The sequence below is a fragment of the Cryptomeria japonica genome, chromosome 1 (genome assembly GCF_030272615.1).
Source record: "Cryptomeria japonica chromosome 1, Sugi_1.0, whole genome shotgun sequence".
In the NCBI taxonomy this organism is placed as follows: domain Eukaryota; kingdom Viridiplantae; phylum Streptophyta; class Pinopsida; order Cupressales; family Cupressaceae; genus Cryptomeria; species Cryptomeria japonica.
The window spans coordinates 594,788,933-594,810,268 of NC_081405.1; the positions used below are offsets into that span (position 1 = coordinate 594,788,933).

The 21,336-nt window shown below is 32.7% G+C and overlaps 2 protein-coding genes across 2 annotated transcripts; both read right to left on the minus strand.

Annotated features, from left to right (window-relative positions):
- Positions 1–4,274: 4,274 nt before the first annotated feature.
- Positions 4,275–6,827, minus strand: LOC131028872 (guard cell S-type anion channel SLAC1-like). The gene is made up of 5 exons (XM_057959249.2): positions 6,782–6,827; positions 6,494–6,681; positions 5,619–6,404; positions 5,348–5,521; positions 4,275–4,373 (listed from the first exon to the last, which is right to left on the minus strand). The coding sequence occupies exons 1-5, from the start codon at positions 6,825–6,827 to the stop codon at positions 4,275–4,277; spliced, it is 1,293 nt and encodes a 430-aa protein (XP_057815232.2).
- Positions 6,828–14,231: 7,404 nt separating this feature from the next.
- LOC131858149 (guard cell S-type anion channel SLAC1-like) lies at positions 14,232–19,983 on the minus strand. Its single transcript, XM_059211225.1, has 4 exons — positions 19,927–19,983; positions 14,921–15,116; positions 14,427–14,803; positions 14,232–14,285 (listed from the first exon to the last, which is right to left on the minus strand). Exons 1-4 carry the CDS (start codon positions 19,981–19,983, stop codon positions 14,232–14,234), a joined length of 684 nt encoding a protein of 227 aa, XP_059067208.1.
- Between the last annotated feature and the right edge of the window lie 1,353 nt (positions 19,984–21,336).

A 21,336-nucleotide genomic window follows, 5' to 3' on the forward strand; every position in this document is an offset into this window, starting at 1 on the left:
TAATAGAAAAGTAGGGGCCTGAAGGTGGAAATCATTAACAACTTTAAGGGTTAGACTCTACTTTACTTAACTTCTACCATTAATTTAAAATAATCTAATAACCCTCTTGGTATTTTATGAGATAAAATGTACTAACAATTTGTAATACTCATGAGGCCAAAAATTTCTTTTAGACCATTGATTTTCATTAAGGTCAACAATTTAAAAGCAATTTCAATCCCCACGAGCATTACAACTTGTAGGTACAATGTACCCCATGGAATACAATGGAGGTCATTAGATTATATTTTGAATGAATAATGGTAACTAAAGATTGTTGATATAACCCTAAAGTAACTAATAATTTTGATATATTATTGGTAAATTAATTTAGATTTCTAGAATAAATTATAAAATGTTGGTGAATCTGATCCAATCATGTATCGAATATTATGATGAATCTTTTAGTTAAAAAAATTAATAAAATAAATTCATTAGCGATGTAAATAACACTAAAATAAAAATTTGTAAAAATGTGGCAATTCGAGTCACCTTAATAGTTAAACTTATTGGCCAAATTTTGACTCTGAAATTTCGAAACATAGCCAATTGGGAAATATTAGCCACTAAAAAACTCAGTAGTTTGATCTAGTATTAAATGACAAAATAGGGAGGTTTAAAATGGAAGCAATTAAAATGATATCTAGACAACAAACACAAGTCCTTGAAAACATTACAATGAAGTGGAGTACAAATCTTCATAACTAAGTCTATAAAGACCAGTGATGTGAAAAATATAATAAACCCTTTAGACCTTCTTCTAAAGAAAATTTTGTTTTTTAATACTTCTCTAAGTTTCCTAGTATAAAATATTAAAACCTCACATGTACGCAAACTATTGAAACCCTTTATTAAATAGACAAAGAGCTTCTCTTGGAATGACAACATATAGGGATAGACATATTGATCAAATTTTTTCTAGAAAAAATATGAGGTCCCAAAAGTGAAACCATGCTCCAAAGAAGGGCTTTTCCAGTTTAAAAATTTGCATACTTGCTAGAAAACCCTCTATATTGATGATAAAGGAAATGAAGCTTTAATGTTAAATAAGGGGTGAGAAGAAATTAATCTAATCATTTGACTAATTAACATTTCCCTTTAATAGAATTTATAATAATGAGACGATGAACTATTATTTTCCATAATTCATCTGTAGCAACTACTATAATTATCTATTTTATTGAAGAAACAAATCCTTCATGTTTTGGAATCCTTGATTGATGTGTCCATTTAATAAATTTTTATGCCAACATAAAACCATTTAGAATAAACCTTCTAATAAGGACCCTAGTTTTCATAGGCCTAACTACTCTTTTTTCCACATGTTTAATCTTTGTAGTGATGGCTTTAACAATGGTTTTATAAGAGGTATTAAGTAAAGTAAAATGATTCCATACTGAGATATAGTCTTCATTTTTCTCCTACAAAAGTAGCTGGATTAAGCCTTTATTTATATTAGGTCTCAAAGAACCTTGTTCCAAAGCTTCTAAAAATAACATATACAAATACCCTTAAATGTATTACCAGATTATTTGATAGAACTCAATAGAATGGTTATCAACCCCAGGGCTCTTTTTAGAAGGCAATGAAATAAAAAATTATTACAAGTCCTCCATAGGCTGATCATGATTTAAAAATTGATTATATTCAATATCTACCTTCTTGGGAATATGATCTCTAATAATATCCTCTAATACTAATTGTGTGTGTGTTGCCAATGAGACTCTTCTCTAACAATCCTCTTGAATTTTTTTCAACTAAAAATTTCATCTCTTTTAGATTCGTATGAATAGAGCTAGAATGATGTTGAATTTCCCCAAAATGATCCTTTTATTCTTTATAGTTTAGAAAATTAAAGAAGTATTTTGAACTTTTGTATCCCTCCTTAAGAAAGTGTAGTAATGCCTTAGTTCTAGCTCCTTGTTCCCTAAAAATATCTTGTTTATGAACTCAAGATTCTATAGAGTAAATAGAATATTCTAGATTGTTATTTTTAGAATTTGCATTCCACCATTATCTAGTTTGTTTTAACTTCCTCTGAAAAGATTTTTCCTTACACTTTTGTTGGGAGACTAATTTCTTGTGATAAGTACGTAAGAATTCAACACATTTTGAAATAGCATGTTGCCACAAATCCCTATAAGTGTCCCCTTCCTTTGGCTTAGGAATAGAATTTCATAAACAAATAAAAGTAGCAACATGAAAGTGATATTTTTAAATAGGAAGTATTAAGTTTATATGGTAACTAGAATCCATAACATTATTTGCAGCCCTTGCAACAACTAGTAGGATATAAAAATGGTATGTCAGCATAGTATCTGAATAATTTTTTCTATCACAATGACTATACGAATCTTGAGCTATTTGAAGACTAGGAGATATATAGAACCTGTCAAGCTCGCTAAGCCTCCTATCATCCCAAATGTACAATTAGACAAATTTGTGGAGGATGGGATTTTTCACCTCCAAGATGATGAATCCTAGAGGACAAATCGATGTGTCGCTACATCACTTAAACTGGCGCTAAGGGTGAGCTAGGGGATAATAGAACAAACACTTATGCTAAAATACAAAAAAGATGAAATACAAGAATCTATATTAACAAAATAATACAAAATTCAAAGTAAATTATACCACAGAGTTGGGAAGGTCTCAAGTTTTAGACACTAGTGTGGCATGGTGTCATCTATACAACTAGAAAACACAAAATCGTCCCAAGAATCAACAATGACTTCCTTCCATAGCACAGAACCTATTCATCACTTGCACATGGAGAGACGGGGAAAAATATTGGGGCTGTATAGGGGTCTGCCTCAGTCAGACCCCCGCTTTGGTGTTTCCACCTCCACAGATAGCTAGATAGATAGACTCAATAAAAGATAAAATTATAAAATCCAAATAGAAACTATACTCTAGTTAATGGAAGCGGACCCCTATTGGCAATAGATAAAAGTGATGTACTGATAAACTAAATGCACCTAGATAATAGATACACTTAGAGATATGATAAAATGATTGCATGCAATGATAAAAAGAGATAGATAAATGATAAAGAGAAGACAAGGCATGTAGCCAAACCTTCCTTTTCAAGATACGAGCACGATGAAGCTCGAGACATGTGTTTTGTGGTTGCAAGATAGTTGCAAGAACATTGTAGATAGAGATAGCTTGATAATGTTCTTAGAGCATTCAAGAGAGCCAAAGAGTCAAGCCAAGAATCCAAGAGAGAGAGCCAAGACAAGAGCCAAGAGTGTAGAACCCTTCCAAATGAGCAAAGAAGAGTTTTTAAACGGAAAAGAGGCGTGTAGAGCCATTACAGCCGAAGGCGAGCTAAAAGACATGTGTCAGCAAGCGTCCGACTCACTACAGGATTCAAGATTCCGCGTGTTTATCGAGAGGTTAGCGTGGCGCACAGATGTCTCAGTGTCACGCTTCCATCTTGCCAAAGATAAACCCAAATAGGATTTTAGGCCAAACAAAGGCACTTTGTCTTCGGGGTTCATGATGTCAGAATGATGGGATTTTGCTCATGAGCTCGTCATTAATGCACTGGGCACCATGCATAAGTGTCATAAATGCACTAGGCACAATTTAGGACACTACACAATTGTTCTAGATCTCATTATGACTTAAACATTTATTATGGATTGGATCTACTATTCTCACAATGATATGACAATACAATTTACCAAATTTTGAACTGCTGAACTTAATATAATTGAATAAGCTTCCATCTTTTGAATGTTCCACCATATTAAAATCACCAAATATTTTAGATATCCAATCCCACAACTTACTCCTTTCTTAATAATAAGATTTTTTTCTTCTAAACTCTCTTTTATTTTATTTTACTTATTGCTTTATTGACCATAATTTTTTATTCTTTCACCGGCGGCTCTGTTTTCCTGCATGTACAGCGCCAACGTTGTCGCCCAAAATGTTAAAAAAGGTTGTCCGATTTGTTTAAGAGCTTCGATTCTGTCCTTGGATGTATTCAGATATTCCCGTTCACACTCGGAAGTCAAATTTTGTGTTCGCATCAAGCACATTTCTATGTATAGGTCTGAAGACAGATTTTGTTGGCATTAATTTCTCCCATCCACATACGGAGAGGCTCCATATTGTCAAACCAAACATTGAATGTAGAAGTTTCCATATCTGCCCAACATTTAAATCAGAAACTTCTAGCATGACTTCCTATTCATAGTCAATGCAGGTGCTTGACTGCGTTGCATCTAGACAGTTCCAAGACCTTTATAAATAAGAGGCTGTAACAGGCTGTGGAAACAGTCAAATGTAACAGGCTGAGTCCAGCTCTGTAGAGCTGTAACAGGCTGTGGAAACAGTCAAATGTAATGGTATTTAGTTTTTTTATGAAGAGCTGTAGCTCTGTCACAGATGTAACGTGTATTTCCAGTGAATATAAAAATAGTTTGTTTTGTCTTCTGATCTTCAGATTTTAATAAATTCCTCTATTACACACCGAAAGTTTCCTTCCTTGTTCCTCTTTTACAATAGATTTTGACCTCATGTAGAAAAGATGAACCGAGAATATGTATTGTGCAGAGAGGATAAAGAAAACGTAATTCTAGACAAGTCCATAATGATGCAGCGCTGATCGACAGGTCTTGTGATCCACTACGCCATATTTTATTTAACTAAATGAAACTAACCAGAAAACGATGTGAATTGACGTCCTAAGACAATTTCACGGATTCAACTCTCCTTTGCTTATTTCGACCATGGCGTAAACACACGCTCAAAGTTTATTAAGGGAGAGGAAATTATATATGAAGTCTATTGAAAATGGGATAGTTAAAAATGGTTTAAACGGCATATTTTGTGTTTTGATTTGTTCAGACGATTTATCTGAAATAATACTAATTTTTGAAAAAAATCACTTATTAATGTGATTTCTGATGAATAACACAAACATTTCAAAAAAAAAAAATGTAATCTCATAAACAAGTGTCGTAAGTCAAAATATCAATTCTCCTCAAACTTAAAGGGATATGATTAACAAGAAAGTATCAGACCAAACAGATCTATTTAGCGACCTTATTTTAATTTTGATAAATTTTTCTAGTAACACAGTCCATTAAAGAACTCATGCTTGTTAATGTTCATGTTATTATACAAATCGACTATACATTTAAGTCTAGGAGAAGCTTGAATCATGAGATCTTTTAGCTAGCAACAAAGTTTTCTTGCGCTCCTCCGCGCAGGGGATTATAAGGGTATCATTAGGGAAGAGGTTATCTCTTGCCCCAACTATACTACCAATAGTAAGAACGACAAGAATTAGTACCACTATTATGGAGACACAAGTGAGAACGTAAGCCAAAGTCCGAGCAATTGGGTACTTCACTTGCTCTGCATAATTGAGTGTGGCCACAGATGTTGTTGTCATGGGATATGCAAATGACCACCATATTACTGAAAATTTCCTAATGCTGTTACAGAAGAAATCCACTCTGACTACCTGTCAAGTGAGAGGAAAGTGATTTCAACAATGCTAGTCTTTCAATTTATAAATTTTCAGAAATATAATTCTGCCAAGGACTAATATTTTTACTAACCAAGGCCAAGTACAAGAAAAGTGAGAGAAACAGGAGCATCCTCGAGAAGGAGTCGAATGATCTTGATAGTGCTTCCCACGCCACGCTAGCCGAGCTCGGAGCTGCAATAAACAGAAAGAAAACCGGGGATATCTTTCTCGACAAATCTACGTCTGATGGGAGTCTCTGGTAAAGCGTGATGAACACAACCGCATAGTGAATTAATCCAACAGTCAAGAAAAACATTGCAGTTTCTCTCCATCTTACTTTTGCTGCCAGACGGGCTATCACGAAGTTCCCGATTATGGCGAAATAGGTGGAAGGGTTTGCGAATCGAGCTAGACACCTCTTCCCTTTGGTGAACCACTGGCCGTAGATTTTGAGCTCTAAGATAGAGAAGGGAACTATAAATATACAGAAAAGGAGAGGGTGCACTTTATCTGGAGCTATACTGGAAGGAAGGCCTAGCCTTAACAACACAGCTGCTATCCACGGTACAAAGAAGTAGTTCACCCTTACACGATCGAAATACTCCATGCGAACAGTCTCGAAATGAAACAAACATTTTAAAAGGTTTGACCCAGATATCAGAACAAAACTTAATAAAGCAACAAACCACAGCCCAGACGTGAAATGAGCGGCTAGATTGAGAGGAATATGAATGACTGATGAATAGTTCTCCTCTAGAGTTTTCCAAAGAACAGTTTGACTGCAAAGACCAAGGCATATATGAAAATGGCCAGAATGAATTCTCTGTAGAAATGGTAGTTTGTTGGGCCTTATGGAACCCACTTGCTCCTGTTTATTCTGGAAAAAAGGAAGGAAAAAACTGCATCAAATACAGAGATGGAGCTTCGTTTAATAACATAAAATGGAGTTAAGGGCAAACAACTTACCTTCTGGGTCGGTAATCTCTCCGAGGAAGGCAGCTCTGTCGTAATAATTTTGTCATTGGGCGAGGACGGCCGGCTAAAGAAGCTTCCTCTTTCCTGAAATGAAATTCTAGGTACCTTATTACTCAAATTTTCATCATCATAAATCTCATTCGCGGGATTTTCGATTGATCTCTGGTCAGTAACTATATCTGAAAAGCAAACTGAAGAGATCACAGATTCTGTAAAACCTTGACATTGAGCATAATCAATAGAAACGTCATGAATTCATCCCCTTATTTTGAAAGTCACCTGCAATTACATTTGAGCAGCACTGTAAATGTCCAGGACAATCCATGGGAAATTCTAACCAAGCAGCTTAAAGTTATTAAGTTGCAGTGAATTGTGGAACCAAAGAATGGAGCTTCAAGACAACTTGTTTTTTCGCACCCAATTGCTCTTATAAGAATTATTTTGTAATTTTGTATTGACTTTTGGCGAGAAAATTAAGGGATGATTTCTGATGACTTTGATGAGAAAAATGACAGATAAATTTCCACGTGCGTAACGTTCGTCGAAATTTCTTAATTTGAATCCGTAGAATTTGTTTTGATAAGTCCGTCCGTGCATTATCAGAAAGCACTTCCTTCCACGCTACGAAAGAAAACAGGAGTCTTGACTATTATTTGTGAAATACATATGTTAACAGTGTCTGTGTATATTTGTTTGATCCATTCTCGGCTGCATTTATATCTCTGGAATCGAAAATCCCGTACAGAGCAGGGTATAGAAAATTCTGAGCAATCACATGGTAACCTGAATATTTCATAAGCGCCATTCTCTGTATTGCTGTAAGCATCTTGACTATTACGAGATTCATACTAAGTTACGTGAGCATCTTGACTATTACGAGATTAATGCTATTAGTCTGTCATTAAACCATTTTTAGGTGCAACTTCTAGGTGTCAAAAAAATTTGCCACACAACTTTTTAGGCAATGAATTTTTTTTTTCATTACTGGCAGACAAGATTGTTATGATTCCATAAAAAAATCTTCCCAGTAACAGATATGATTATTATTATTCAAAAAAAATCTTTTCACTGTTAGCATATATCATTTATTAAAAAATCCTTTTGCTACTGGAAGATAAGATTGTTATTTGTTATCATGTCCTCCTTTTGAAATATAATTTAATGATAAATAAAAGTACAAAAGACTAAAAATAAATATTAAATTAAAATATAAAACAATAAATAAAATATAATTAAAATTTGATTAAAGTTAATGAATGGTCAAAAGGCATGAAATGATATGCTGTGATGCTCCCAAATATGAGGTATAAAAGGGAGAAGAGAACTCATTTGAAGAAGGGATAATTTGGGAATCAAAACTGCAAATCTAATTGTGAAAGGTTGTGTCCCTTTCAAAGGGTAGAAATAATGAAGAGTTGCACTCTTTCAAAGGGTACTAATGGTGAAAGGGTGTGTCTCTTTCCAAAGGGCATACACGATGAAGAGGTGTGACCTCTCCCTCACATTGAGAGATATAAAGGACATACACGATGAAGAGGTGTGTCTCTTGCCAAAGGGCATACACGATGAAGAGGTGTGACCTCTCCCTCACATTGAGAGATATAAAGGAAAAAGAATCGAGAATTATTAAATACATTTGGTACTCATCCCAAGGAAGGGATCATAAGGGGAACAATAATAATTAATTGTTGGCAAGCATCATATAACAACAAGTTGGTATGCTATAACTTGTATATGAATCAATACTGAGTTACAAAATAGTATTTTTTGAATGCTATTAGGAATAAGGGGCTAATGCATGGTTTGTTATGTACATTGTTGCATTTGTATTTGTTATAAATAGTGAAATCATATTTATAATTAATTTCAAATGTATGCATTAAAATTTATAATACGTAATGAAATTAATATATTAATGCTCTAGTCCTTAGTCTTTTACTAATGCCTACGTAGGGATAGGGGGTTTGTGTAGGGAGAGGCGAAGTAATTTTTCCACAAGATAAGATAGTCCCAAGATAGGGTAATGACATATTTCAAAAGCCTTGAGGGCAAATCTTGAGATGGGCATGGATAGGTGTTCTTGAAACCTTGAGGGAGCCTACTTGTAGACAATTTCCAAGCACCCTAGCATAGTTGTTCCACCATCCTTCATTAGGGTTAGGGAAGAATTGAAGACAAACCCCTTAAAATAATAATTATTAATTTAATTATGAGGAATTAGATGTTTTCTAATCTCAATAACTTAGTTCTTATATTAGCCCTCATTGGCAAAAATGCACTAGTTACAATTTAGGAGCACCGACACCAAAGTTAAGAAGCACCCACTCCTTGGATATTCACAAAAATAAAAATCTTAGAGGATTACTCTGTTTCCATACAAAACATCTAGTATACTAGAACTCTTTGAATCATTTAGATTCAAAAAAGTCACAATTTTTTTTTCTCGTCTCTGCTTTGCAATTTTTCACAACAACAAAATCATTAATCACTGTTTGATCATAAATCTCCTCTTGATGATTATCCTGTCAAAGCCTCACTCTATTTATAACAAACATTTCATCATAAAATAAAAAATAATGACACTGATCAAGAGTGATTTAATTGACTTCTTAAAAAATGTTATGCTTTATTTTAAAACTCCATATCACATGTTCCTCTGATCATATCATCTCTATTCACGTATTGCACTCATGTATATTTTCAAAATAATCTCTCCATTCGCTTATCATTCAACCCTTTTTCACACCAAATAACAAAAACTTGTCGAAGTCAAGTTCAACTATTAAAAGCAACCCTCCAAAATCTCCCAGTTTATGCTTTCATCTTTTTCAAAATCCCTTCTAAATATGCTGAACCAATTGAAAATATTTAGAAGAAGTTTCTTTGGTTTGGAGTTGAAGGAAAAAAAAAATGCCTATGATGGCATGGGATTTTGTTTGTAAATCTAAAAAATGGGATGGTCTCAGTCTAAGAAGTATTTTATGGAAAAGGAAGTATCTTCAAAATACTGATTCAATTCAGAGATTTCTTGCATCTAATGAAATTCCTTCAGTATCAACTCTATGGAACTTTAATATTCATGTGAAGACTATTGTTAACGTTGGAGCTGGATGGAATCTGGGGTTTGGTAGGTGAATTAAATTTTGGGAGGATAGCTGGATTGGCCATGGATCACTTTACAATCATACAACTTACACCAAATACATGGAAAGGTGCAAAGTTAGATTTAGAATTTTGGTGGTTGACTAGTTTGAAGATAATAAGTGCATTAAATTGTTTGAAGTTAATGTTGAGTTGCAACCCCTCCAAATATCACTTAAATCCTATATTCTTAATCTATGGAAGATCAAATTGTTTGGAAGAGATTCTCTTTGGGGGAATTTTCAGTCACCTTGGCCTTGGGTTTTCAATTTGAGAATCATCCTTTCCCCTGGGGCTAGTGTTTGATCTAAATTTCTCATTCCAAAAATTAATATATTGTTCTGGATTACCAATATCACCAATATCTATTCTTTGAAATCGAGGATAAATCAAGGATAGGAAGATTCATATTTTGGAATTTGTAATTTGTAATACATTGTACAACTCAAAATATTTGGGTTTTTGTATTTTCCTTGCTTATTTCTATCATGCCATTTCCCATCTTCCTTCATCCTTGTTGGACCAGTACTTATAGTATTACTCATGCCATCATATCCAAAAGGTATAAGGTATGTGGTAAAATTGTAAAAGCAATCTTTGAACCTTGAAAGTCTTCTACCCCATTTTCGTTACTCTTTTTCTTCTAGGATTAGGCACACCACATTAATGATCTGTAACCAATTTCTCGAATCATAGACTTTTGGAGTTTCATATTTTCCTTATCCATTTCCTTTATCTTTTTGTTCACATTCTTTAGTGGTATCATATTTACTATAACCTTGATCCTACTTCTACATTTAAAAATAATAAGAATCAAAGATTGAAACTATATCGACTAGTTGATAGAAAATAATAAAGAGCCCATTGAAAACAACTCAAGTTGCCATTGAAAACAACTCAAGTTGCCAATAGAAGGAACAGAGACCAGTTTTGGTATAAGGATGTTAACACACTTGTAGAATGCAATCATGTAATTTTCCAAAAAACGTAAGATAGATTTATTAAAAAAAAGCAAAGTTTGGAGAAATGGGGGATAGAATAAGGATGCACCTAGAATTTCTTGTAAACAAGAGAAAAAAATGGTCGAGCTTTTGCAACTGACGAGAATTGCTCTAAACCTTATGCTTTAATAGATGTCAATACGTTTTTCCAAAGCTCCCATTTTGACATAGGCTAGTTGCAGAGTTTGGCTTTATACGTGCATTTTCATGAGAGTTCCGAAAGCCTTTTAAAAAAATCAATTTTGTCAATAATCTGCAATTAGGACATTCCAGTGAGAAAACGCTTCTTTGAGGCGTTTTTTAAACTGTTTGCGTGCTCTATGCTTCCATTTTATGCATATCCTAAAATCATTGTATTCCACGAAATAACATCTCTTCGAGGCATTTTGTCAAACAATTCATGCGCTTTACCTATGCTTCCACATTTTGCAAACATCTATACCAGAGCATTTTCAACTATAAAATTTGACAAAAAATCCCTTCTATTAAGCTTTGAAGGATGTCCATATCCTAATCGAAACCTTCCATGTTGGCACAGGTAGGGAAGGTGCTGCAAAGGTGACAGAATTGATTATTTTTTAATTCATTCTAACTCTTCTACTTCTTCTTTGTGTATTCTAATGGATTTACAAATAATAATAGATAAAAGATATTAGAATTAATTTAATTTATACATTTTATCTTATTTAAATTTAATTTATACATATCGTTTTATTTAAATTTTATTTATTATAGAATAATTATAATAAATTTCAACTTAAAACTATACATTTTTTATCCTTTTACATGGATACAAATTCCTTCACTTGGATATATCAAATTCAATACTATACATGAAAACACCTCACTACTTATACTCCACATGTTTTTTGAACCATACAAGTTTGGAGCTTGACACCATGTAAGTTAAAGATGTTTCATACTTCTATCAACACGTGGAGTATACCATACACTTTTGACATCTATTAGTATATTATTAGAGACCTATAAAATTACCTTATTATATAAAGTTATCTTATACAATGGATAGATAAGCCTGTCCGTATTAACAATTATTACCAATATCATGATATGTAAATATTCTTCCATACACTACAATTACATTAAAAAATATTTTAATCTTTGTTTGGGTATAAATATACATACTTCTCTAGAACTACTTATGCATATTCTATAAAAGTTAGAGATATATTTTAATTTAAAGGTTGGTTATTTGATCCTTCCAGTGTTAAGAATTGAAACCATATTGGCTTGTTCCAATTATATGTAGATTCTCATCCTTAACTATCTTCTAATATTTATTCTCCAATATTATCTTTCTCTATGACTAGTACTCCTCATGTTGTCACCTTTATGACATCTAGTGTGACCCCTACCCCTTCCATTATTGTCTCTAGTATTTTATCCATTTTTTCTCAATTAGTAATGCACCCACACCTCTTCTTGCTAGACATATATGGAAGTATATTATTCCCAATGCTTTTAGATCTTGGATTGTTCCTCCCTCTCACCCCATATCCACTAATATAATGTGACTCCTCTTTCCATTCCTATGGGTTAAGAGGGAGGAGTAGCAAAATTAAATAGTGCTATGATATTCAATGTATAAGATGAGTTAGGTTTCCATTCTAAACTAATTTACCATAAATATCCAATAGTAAATAAACTCTAGTATGTTCTCTACCTCTAGCTATCAATCCTCTATAATGCCCCATACTATGGTGGATGCCACACACAAACTAGGATATAGATGTAAAAATATTCTATTACAAAACACTTATCAACTATATGAGATCAAAATAATGATAAAGGGATCAATATAATGCTTCTTAGAGGTCTCTACTATCTATAGGGCATAGAACTAAAATAGACCATAGTGTGGTAATAATTAAAATAAAATCCAAGATCCAAACATATATAATCCTAGTCCTCATATGCCACAAGTCATTACTACACTAGTGTGAAAAGATCTAATTGAGGTTTTTTGAGTAACTTTCTAAATCCTTAATATGTTTGCGATTCGTACTTTATCAAGATTAGAAGCAATTTGTGCAAAATATTCTAACTCGACAAGTTGGAGTAATTCTAAATTAAATATACTAACTCTATTTCATGGAGCCCATCTAGGTTGTAGATCCTACTTTAGATACCAAAAGACAAACATTAATGATAGGTTTAATTTTGGTGTTGAATTGATTTGTTTAATAAGATTTATCCATTGGTAATGAAAATTACATTAATAAGAATAAAAGTTGAGATATATCCAGCTTGAGTCTCAACTATTTAACTATATTAGTCAAACTCCTTCCACTTAATTGATAATTTAATTTAGCTATTCTTTCCATTAAGAATGCAAACTAAAATCTTATCCTAAATAAGATTCCTAGGTAGGTGGTCTTAAGAATCTTCACTCATTGAATTTGAGGAAAATGTAAGAAAACATAATGTAATCTTGAACATTTTTTGAGAACACTATGATCAATTTAAGTCCATTGTATGTTTACTTATTATTTTTAATCTTAAATTTTTTTTTTGATCGGTAATTGGCCAAAGCTTGAATAACTTTTGACTGGAGCTATGAACCAGTGGGGACATAGTAGGGGCCCCATCCCCATTACATATCTTTTGAATTATTATTATTATTATTATTATTATTATGTTTGATTAGATTGACCCCAAGACCTTCCCCATCCTATGGAAGGCCAAGAGTCACAGCTTAGAATTCCACTTTAGATGTCCCTATTGGGAATTGAACTTGGGTCTCCACAGTGAGAACCCAGTGTTTTAACCAGTTAAGCTCAACCCCTTGGACATTTTTAATCTTAATTCATTGTTATAAAGTTAATTTAATTAATGATTAAACTGAATAAAGCATATTTCTTATAGTTCAATAGACTCCATAAACATAATTAATTATTTAATTAATTTCATTAGCATAAATATTTTATATAAAATAATTTACTCTTACAAAATATAATCTAAATTAATCGATATTAAAATAACTATGAGATTTTCCTTAAATGTCAATCTGAACTTTTTAGATATAACATGAAACTTTTTAAAAATGATTATTAGATGGGTTTAAATCAAGAGTAAGCTTTGAATTCTAAACTTAAAAATGTTAAACATTCAAAATTGACTGACTTTCTCTAAACTTAATATGTTGTTTAATGTGTGGTTTAAGACTGGCCATAAAAAATCACTATTGAAATATGTTGTAAAATGTGATCCTCAAACCAAAAAACAACTCAACCTTCCAATCTAATCACTTCCATCCAATATGTATTCCGCTTTCACTGCGACCTGGAATCCTCCGATCAGAAGAAGAGTTGGATAAGGTCAAACACGAAATTATTGGACAATCATTTTTAGCTTGCTTGATAGAGATGAGTAAGCCTGTCATCAGAAAACAAGTGGTTCCTGGCCAGTACCAAATCCATAGTAGAGAAGACAACAAGAAAAATAACAATACCTATAGAGGATGAATACAAAACTAATACTAAAATCTGAGCAAATTGATGCCTAACTTCCTCTTCATATTTGATTGTAGCCACCAATGTTATAGTCATAGGATATGCACATGCCCATCAAATCACTGAAAATCTCCACATCGTATCTCGATATAAATTTAGTCTCACTATCTGCAAAGCACAACAAAAGAATAGCAACACAAATTACTATTTACGTTATGTTGAAGGAGATCTACTTCAAGCTTAAAAACTGACCATAATAACCAAGGCTGACTACAAGAAAAGTGAGAGAAAAGGAAACATCCTGTAGACCATATAGAAAGATCCTGAGATTCCCTGCCATGTTAGGCTTGTAGAGCTTGGAGCTGCAATAAATAGAAAGAACACAGGTGACAACTTTCTAGAAACTATGACATCCGAGGAGAGTCTCTCATAAAGTGTGACGAAGACAACCGCATAGTGAACTAATCCCATGGTAAAGAAGAACATTGCAACTTTCTTCCAATCCACTCTTGTTGCGAGTTGAGCAACCACGAAGTTTCCAATAACTGATAAATATGTGGAAGGATTTGCAGTTCTTGTAAGAGATCTTTTTCCTTTGGTGACCCATTGACCATAGATTTTGAGCTCCAATACTATGATTGGAGCCATGAATATGCACCACAGTATCGGTTGTGCTTTAACAGGTGCTACATCAGAAGGAAGTCCCAACATTAATAAGATGCCTGCTATCTAGGGAACAAAGAAGTAGTTCACCCTCACCCGATCGTAGAACTCCATGCGAACAGTCTCAAAATAAAGAAAACCTTTTAAAATATATGCTCCTGATATGAGGAGGAAGCTTAATAAAGAAAGCAACCATAGTCCCAGTGTGAAATGACTTGGAAGCTTGAAAGGTAAATGAATAAATGACGTAGAGTCTCCGTCCAGAGTTTTCGAGAGAACAGTTTGACTGTAGAGGCCCAAAAATATGTGAAAATGACCAGAATGGATCTCCTTGTCCTACTCCATAAGTTGAAGAAAAGAAGCCAAATGGAGTCCCATTGACTAGCACTAAAAAATTTGAATCTATGTTTCAAAAGAAATTGATCTAAAAGTTTCTAGTTGGTAGAATCACAAGCCTTCATCATATCTAACTTAATGAGCATATCTTCACACTTATACTAATTGACATACTATAATATCTCATGAGCTATTAAATCCCCTTTAGTTGTTTCTTTCCCTGGAATAAAACCCCTTTTCCTCTTAAATGAATTTGGGAATAAGCTTTGCTAATCTAATTGAAATAGCTTTAGTGAAAATTTTATGTATTTTATTACATAAAGAAATACATTTGTAATCTACATAGATAGAAGGAGTAGCTGATTTTAGAATGAGATCAATAAAAGTGGTGTTGAATTGTTTAGGATTGTTATCATTTAGTTTCAACTCCTCCAAAGTTTTCTAGTCATTAAATTTGACAAGTTATGAATATTTCTAGAAAAATAGATCAATATAACTATCTAGGCCTTAAGTTTTATCTAGATACATAGAAAAAATATTTTTTCTAATTATTGGAAACCTGAGTAATGCTTTATTGTGTTGTCATTGATGTTGAACCTGTCTGGTGTTTTGTCATAATTAGTTGATGTAGCTTTATCTAGATACATAGAAAAAATAATTGTTCTAATTGTTAGAAACCTGAGTAATGCTTTGTTGTGTTGTCATTGATGTTGAACTTGTTTGGTGTTTTGTCATAATCAGTTGATGTAGTTGATCGATTTCACAAATGTTTAATATGGCCTATCTTTTTGTATTTGTCTATATTTAGATCAAGTTTATAATTTTTCTAATGTCCATTTTATATGTTTTAGTTGATGGTCTAATGATGTTTACTTGATGTGTTTTCTAGTTAATGATTTGTCTAATGTTTAGTTGACATATTTTAATTGATGGTTTGGCGATATTTAGTTGATATATTTCAGTTAATGGTTTGATGATGCTCAACTGATGTGCTTCAGTTGATGATTTAGCTGGTAATCATTTTTCTAGTGCTTAGTTGATGATCAATAATGGAGACTACATGGCTCAAAAATATTAGTACAAATATTGATAATTATAGGTTTAAATGTTGATGCTCTATCTAATAGTGGTGTTGTTGATTACATGTATGGTTTTCCTAAAATTTATAGTTGTGGATGTTTCTATATGAAATAACTAATGTTTCATTTGGTAGTAATGATGAGTAAAATTTAATATGCATGTAAGGCTATCTATGTCCTAGGTAAAAAAAATGGTACCTTTCTTGGCTTATCACAATCAATTGTGCATAATATGTAGTAGATATATAGATATGATAGGGATGTAAGCAGATGTGGAGATGATGATTGTTGATGCATTGTGTTGCCATAGATACTAGTCTTATATGGTTGTCATTTATCTTTGATTGCAAGTGTTTAGTAAAGATCCAAGATTAGATATTCAGATGTTGTCGTGTTGCCTATTACTTGTGTTTTGCATACATAAGTTTGCTCCAAAAGGTTATAGTACATGAATTTTTAATATGCAGGAAAGAGTATTTAACATTCTAGTGAAAGAATGTTTTGCATCCTTTTGGATTATTATGGTCATGATGTGTGGAGTTAGATATAATGTTTATATTCTATGAATGATTTACTATCAAATGTGCATCTCCTCTAATTTCTCAGACAATGAGGTAGATGTTGTTGTTTTCTGACAATAAGGCTATTGATCAAATTGGTCTAAAAATTACCTAATAGATGCTATATATGTGGATTCAAGAGTTGTAGTTTGGAGGACATGTTCACTTCATTAGTATTCTAGTTCAACTTTAAACTATTGTTTTTGTTCCACAAGTTACTTATGTTAGTATGTACTTGGTATGCTTTGAGGTGTTCAGTCTCAATTGTTCTAGTTGATCTATCTTGTTTATATTATGCTCTTTTTGTCTAGATAATCTTTTGAGGATGAGTTAGTGTCTTGATATCAATATCACTATGTCATTTTGTGATCCACACTTAGTAATTTGCATTGGAATGTGTTTTTGAGCTGACCAATTAATGTGTTTCATTATCTTTCTAGACACTTTGTTTGGCATCGATCTTAGCAATGATGGAAACATGTGTGGTTCATTGAAATCTAGTTTAATGAATGTATTATGATATATTTTGGTCCCTTTTATCTCCTAGAGAGGAAGGGTGTTATTTTTTTAGGTCCAAATGATCTAGTTTTTGTAATGTTGATTATATTGTATTTTGGCCAACCTAATTAAGGTTTTTGGCGAGGAAAGTTATATATAAGAATGTATGGTTGTGTCGGTTCATATATGAAATGTGTGTGAATCATTGTGAAGTAGCTAAGAATAATATTCAAGAAGATTTTATGTTGGTGATGTGCAAAAGTTAATTGAGAAGTGCCTTGATAGTGGTGCATTAGAGTGATAGTGATCAGATATGCTTTCCAAGATATTGGTTGATTGACAACTAAGTTCATGGTCAATTTCATGGTCAAGAGATCATACTCATTTTAGTTTTAGCTATTTCTCTTTTTTTTTAGTGGATAACGAGTCTGTTGGTAGAATTCTCTATCTTATCTTGAGATAGTGCATCTTACATATACAAGTCTCTTTGTATCTTGTGCTAAGGCTTTACACATAAGCATTGCAAGTCCATCAAGCCCCTATTTCTCCTTCGAAGTGAGCCTAAAACCTTGTAACCAATTTTATTATATTTTGAGTGTGATTCTCACTATGGTTTTTCTGTTATAAGGTTTAACACATAAATATGGTGTTTGTGTCTTGAATGAGTTTTGTGCTTTCATACTTTGTAATTACAATAGAAGATTAATAGTTATATAGATCTAAGAAGGATTGGTCTAGACTAATTCATTCCTCCCCCCTCAATACTATGGTGTGTACAACACTATTATCCTCTAAATAAAAAGGCTTAATATGTTCAAGATTCTCTTAATTATAAATCATTGAAGGGATATGGTCCAAAGGATCTTCACAATCAATTGCATTGGCAATGTGATTTGTTGGAGGCTGTACAAAAATCCTAAAGAAAAAATAAAATACTTCACCCTAAATCTTATTCTTATCATTGTGAATTTCTCCTAAACTAGCTTTTAATTTACAAAATTAAATTGTAAATACTTCTAATCTTGGTATGTGTACAAAAAAAAAAAGTATTTCTAGATCCCCTTCCCAAAGCCATAATTCCCTTGACTTTTGGTGTGAAATTTTTTTTCCTTGAAAGCTTCATCTAATTTATGTCGCAAGTGAATTTGGAGTTAGTAGGATCGATCATTTATACCTTTCTAAACAATTTCCTCATTAATGATCCTTAATTATGGTTCTAGGCTAGCTTTGTAAGCAAACACATTCTTAAACACTTGTATATTCCATTCTCCTATCTTGGATTTGAGAATTTGGATCTTCTTACACAATAATAACATCCTTGAACTATGAAACAAAGGAGAACTCTACAACCAATCCTTAAGAAGAGAAATAAATGTCAAATACCCAAACCACATTTGTTTAAACATAAAAGATGTTTTTTTCTTACCTTTTAAAGAAGTAAATGCCATATATAGCTAGAGTACATTATGATTAGAACTAGAAAGAGGTGGAAATTCTAATGAACACATAACATACTGAGCAACCCATATTGGGTTAGTGAATAATCTATCCAATCTCATAGCTATATACAAAAAATATTTCATTCTATTAGTCCAAGTCACATTTCCATTGGAAGGAACACTGTCCTTATGACAATTATTCAATACAAAATCATTTAATTTTTTTCTTATTTTGATAGTGGGGATGATTGCTACCAGCCTATTCAATAGATAAAATTGCATTGAAATATCCTCCTAGGATGAATGGATCCTCAATATAATTTTCCGATACTAATGAGATAGAGTCCGACGAGATATTTTTCTGCACTGTTGAATTGGGAGCATAGATATTTGGAAACTAAAACCTAAAACTAAGTAGATAACTTGATCTTGAATTTAGTTAAATTTAACTTGTATTCTTTTTACCTAGATGTCTTTTTCTTCTGACAAAACTAGAAGACCTCATGACACTCACAAAGATGATCATGCATTGAATTTCCATTTTTTCTATTTTTTGAATGGTTGGGTGCTCCCTTCCTTGGAAAATTTGGTCTTCTGGAGCATGAGTATTTCTGCTTGATAAGACTCAATTTGAGAATTGATAAGGTCTTTTTTATTAGGGGCATTTAGACCGCAAATATTCCATGTTATTATCCTCATATTTGTCATGGAAAATGATAAGCTCTCCATTGATTTTTGCATTTTCTAGGGTTTCTTGAACCCTTACTTTGATTTCGTCCTTTATTTCCTTGATTTTTAATGGCCTACCATCCTTACCCTTCAACTTATTGGGATGATGATTTATATTTACTGGTAATAGAATCCAATGGATAAAAGACTTAGATGACATATCTAGCTTAATGACCTCAATCAAAACTTCAATTTGTACATCTGTCGATTCAATTAATAGAGAAAGATATATTAAAGTATGCTCTAGCTCTACTATTTCAAATGATTTTACTCTCTTGTTATCCTATGAGTCTTCTACAAGAAATTGATGTCATTATTTTATTTTATTTCTAAATACAAGCCTTGAAGAGAATCTCATTTGCAGGGTACTCAAACTCCCTTGCTAAGAAAGGATACTTAAATCAAACAATATACGTCTAGTAAGTTCTATCTAGACCTCTATAATCCCTATTATCTTGTGTCTACTATTTTATTAAATAAGAACCATTTAATTTTCCAATCTTACAATGGGAAGGATAAGCCCTAACCCAATACCTAAAAGACCACTATTTTTGCTAGCCATTGTCCCAAAGTCAAAAGGGAGTCACATGGATATGAAATACTAAGAGCTTGAAGAGAAAACAATTGATCCTACATTATTTAAATTGTCCTCAATTTGTAATGAGTTTGTTTTTTAAAAAAAATAAATTTTATTAAAAGAGAGTCTCTCTTTCCATTAGTGTAATTAGATCTTACTTTTTTAAGATTATAAATAGACTATGAAATATGTGACAATTTATACTAGGACTTAACGGTGGAATATATGAGAGTTTGTTATAAGAGTCCTATGATTGATAAGTTGTGTTAGTTATTCTCTTATATACATAAGGTTATTTAGAAGGTGTAGAGTACCTCCACTAAGATAAAGAGTGGGTAGAGGAAACATCTTTCAAATTTTCTATAGAGGATAATTGAATTGCAAATTGAGAGTATGTTGCAAGTGTTTGAAGAAATGACAAATAAGAAAGGAACGAAGTTTCCCATAGGTCTATATGCAAGTAAACAACATGGAGAGAATATTGCAAACACGTCCTTTGAGGATAGCCTAAATAAAAAGAGAAAAAGTGAAGTTGTCGATGTTCAAGGCAAGAAAGAGGAAGATGCAATAGATCTCCTTGGATTTGCAACAAACAAAGAGGTTGCAATAGAGGACTTGGGAGGTCTAATATTTTAGGAAGGTGAAGATAAAGTTGCAAAAATAGATGAAGTTTCAATAGTATGTCTATATGAAGACATTAAGAGTGTGGTGAGTAAGATTGCAATAGAGACATTTCTTTGGGAAGGCATGGAAGAAGAAAAGAAAGATATTGTAACTATGGCAAGATGTGTTGAAGTAGGGATAGAGAAAAATAAAAATGAAGATGTGGAAAATGTTATGAAATGTCCTTTAGATGGATTGAGGATGAGGGTGAGCATGAAGAAATATAGCATGGAGATATTAGTTGTAGATGTTGCAACTATGGATGTTGGAATTGTGTATATAGAAGTTGTGGATGTTCAGTGCAAGAAAGAGGAAGATGCAACAGATCTCCTTGGATTTGCAACAAACAAAGAGGTTGCAATAGAGGACTTGGAAGGTCTAATATTTTAGGAAGGTGAAGATAAAGTTGCAAAAATAGATGAAGTTTCAATAGTATGTCTATATGAAGACATTAAGAGTGTGGTGAGTAAGGTTGCAATAGAGACATTTCTTTGGGAAGGCATGAAAGAAGAAATGAAAGATATTGTAACTATGGCAAGATGTGTTGAAGTAGGGATAGAGAAAAATAAAAATGAAGATGTGGCAAATGTTATGAAATGTCCTTTAGAGGGATTGAGGATGAGGGTGAGCATGAAGCAATATAGCATAGAGATGTTAGTTATAGATGTTGCAACT